This window comes from Arachis ipaensis, chromosome B10 (genome assembly GCF_000816755.2).
Source record: "Arachis ipaensis cultivar K30076 chromosome B10, Araip1.1, whole genome shotgun sequence".
Classification (NCBI taxonomy): Eukaryota; Viridiplantae; Streptophyta; class Magnoliopsida; order Fabales; family Fabaceae; genus Arachis; species Arachis ipaensis.
This window is the reverse complement of record NC_029794.2, coordinates 110846860-110847973: the sequence shown is the minus strand read 5'-3', so window position 1 is coordinate 110847973 and position 1114 is coordinate 110846860. Positions and strand designations below refer to the sequence as shown.

Sequence of the window (1114 nt, the reverse complement as noted above, 5' to 3'; positions counted from 1 at the left end):
GAGCTATTTATGAAGAGAAATGCTAGAAAACCATCAAAATTTGTTATTTTTTGTCATTATTTAACTATCAATATTTAATAGTATGAGATAAAATATGTTGTTAGATTATGAGATTAAACAAATTAAATTAAAAGAATTGAGTTTGATAGTTAAATAATAGCTAAAAATAATAAATTTTGATGCTCTTGCATTTCTCATTTATGAAAAAGCAAAAGCAGAGTTAAATTGAAGGATGATGAATCGTGTGTAGGTGTGGTGGTCGCTCACTCTACAAAGTATAGGCCTGCAAAGGTTAGAGAGAGAGAAGCATCAATCCACTCATTATGGTCTGAGTCTGTGACCCCTGACCCCATTTTCTTCTGCACAACACAAACAGCATTCATAACATTACACCAAACACCAAACACTACACACCTCTCTTCTTTCTTTCTTTCTTTCTTTCTTTCTTGTTCTTCTTAATATTCCATTCCCAGCATTAGCATAACATCATTCATTGTTCAAACATGACATAAATGCATTCCACCTTCCTCGTCCACAAACCAACAACCACATTCAATTGGCAAATTGGCAATGCTACCCCAACACGCCACGCAACAATACTCCTTGTCTCCCCATTCTTGGTACCATTCTTCTCTCCCTGCATTGTTAGTTATTGCTGCCCAACTCTATATGTAGCTACCCTCTTGTGTTAACACCGCAAGGATTTTCTCTTTTTCATGCTATATTTATGTGATCATCTATCTCTTTACCTGCTTGCTTTCATATTCAAAAGAAAAATATGAAGTTTATGAAGTTGGGTTCCAAGCCTGATTCCCTTGAAGCTCGTGGACACTCTACCAGGTCATTCCTTTTCATTTTCCTTCTTCTTTATATTAAGTCATCCACATCCATGCATGCATTCTTCAATCTTCAGCGGTATCCCCACCATTAATTAGTTGAAAATGTTCAGTCTTTTCGTATTTGCATGCATTATTCAACAACAGTTGCTGCTGTAGTTTTAGATTCTTATACATTCATTTTTTAATAATGCTTTCAAAAAGTTCATACCCTTTATATTCCACTCTAGTTACTTAACTAATGTTAACAAGAGAGAGAGAGAGAGAGAGAGAGAGAG

The 1114-nt window shown here is 35.1% G+C and overlaps 1 protein-coding gene across 1 annotated transcript in view; it reads left to right on the top strand.

Annotated features, from left to right (window-relative positions):
- Positions 237 to 1114, top strand: part of LOC107620912 (BTB/POZ domain-containing protein NPY1-like) — a 3925-nt gene continuing 3047 nt past the window's right edge. The window contains exons 1-2 of the mRNA XM_021113941.1: positions 237 to 620; positions 773 to 840. Coding sequence (XP_020969600.1) covers positions 513 to 620; positions 773 to 840 — 176 coding nt within the window. The 5' untranslated portion in view covers positions 237 to 512. The remainder of the gene's footprint in view (positions 621 to 772; positions 841 to 1114) is intronic.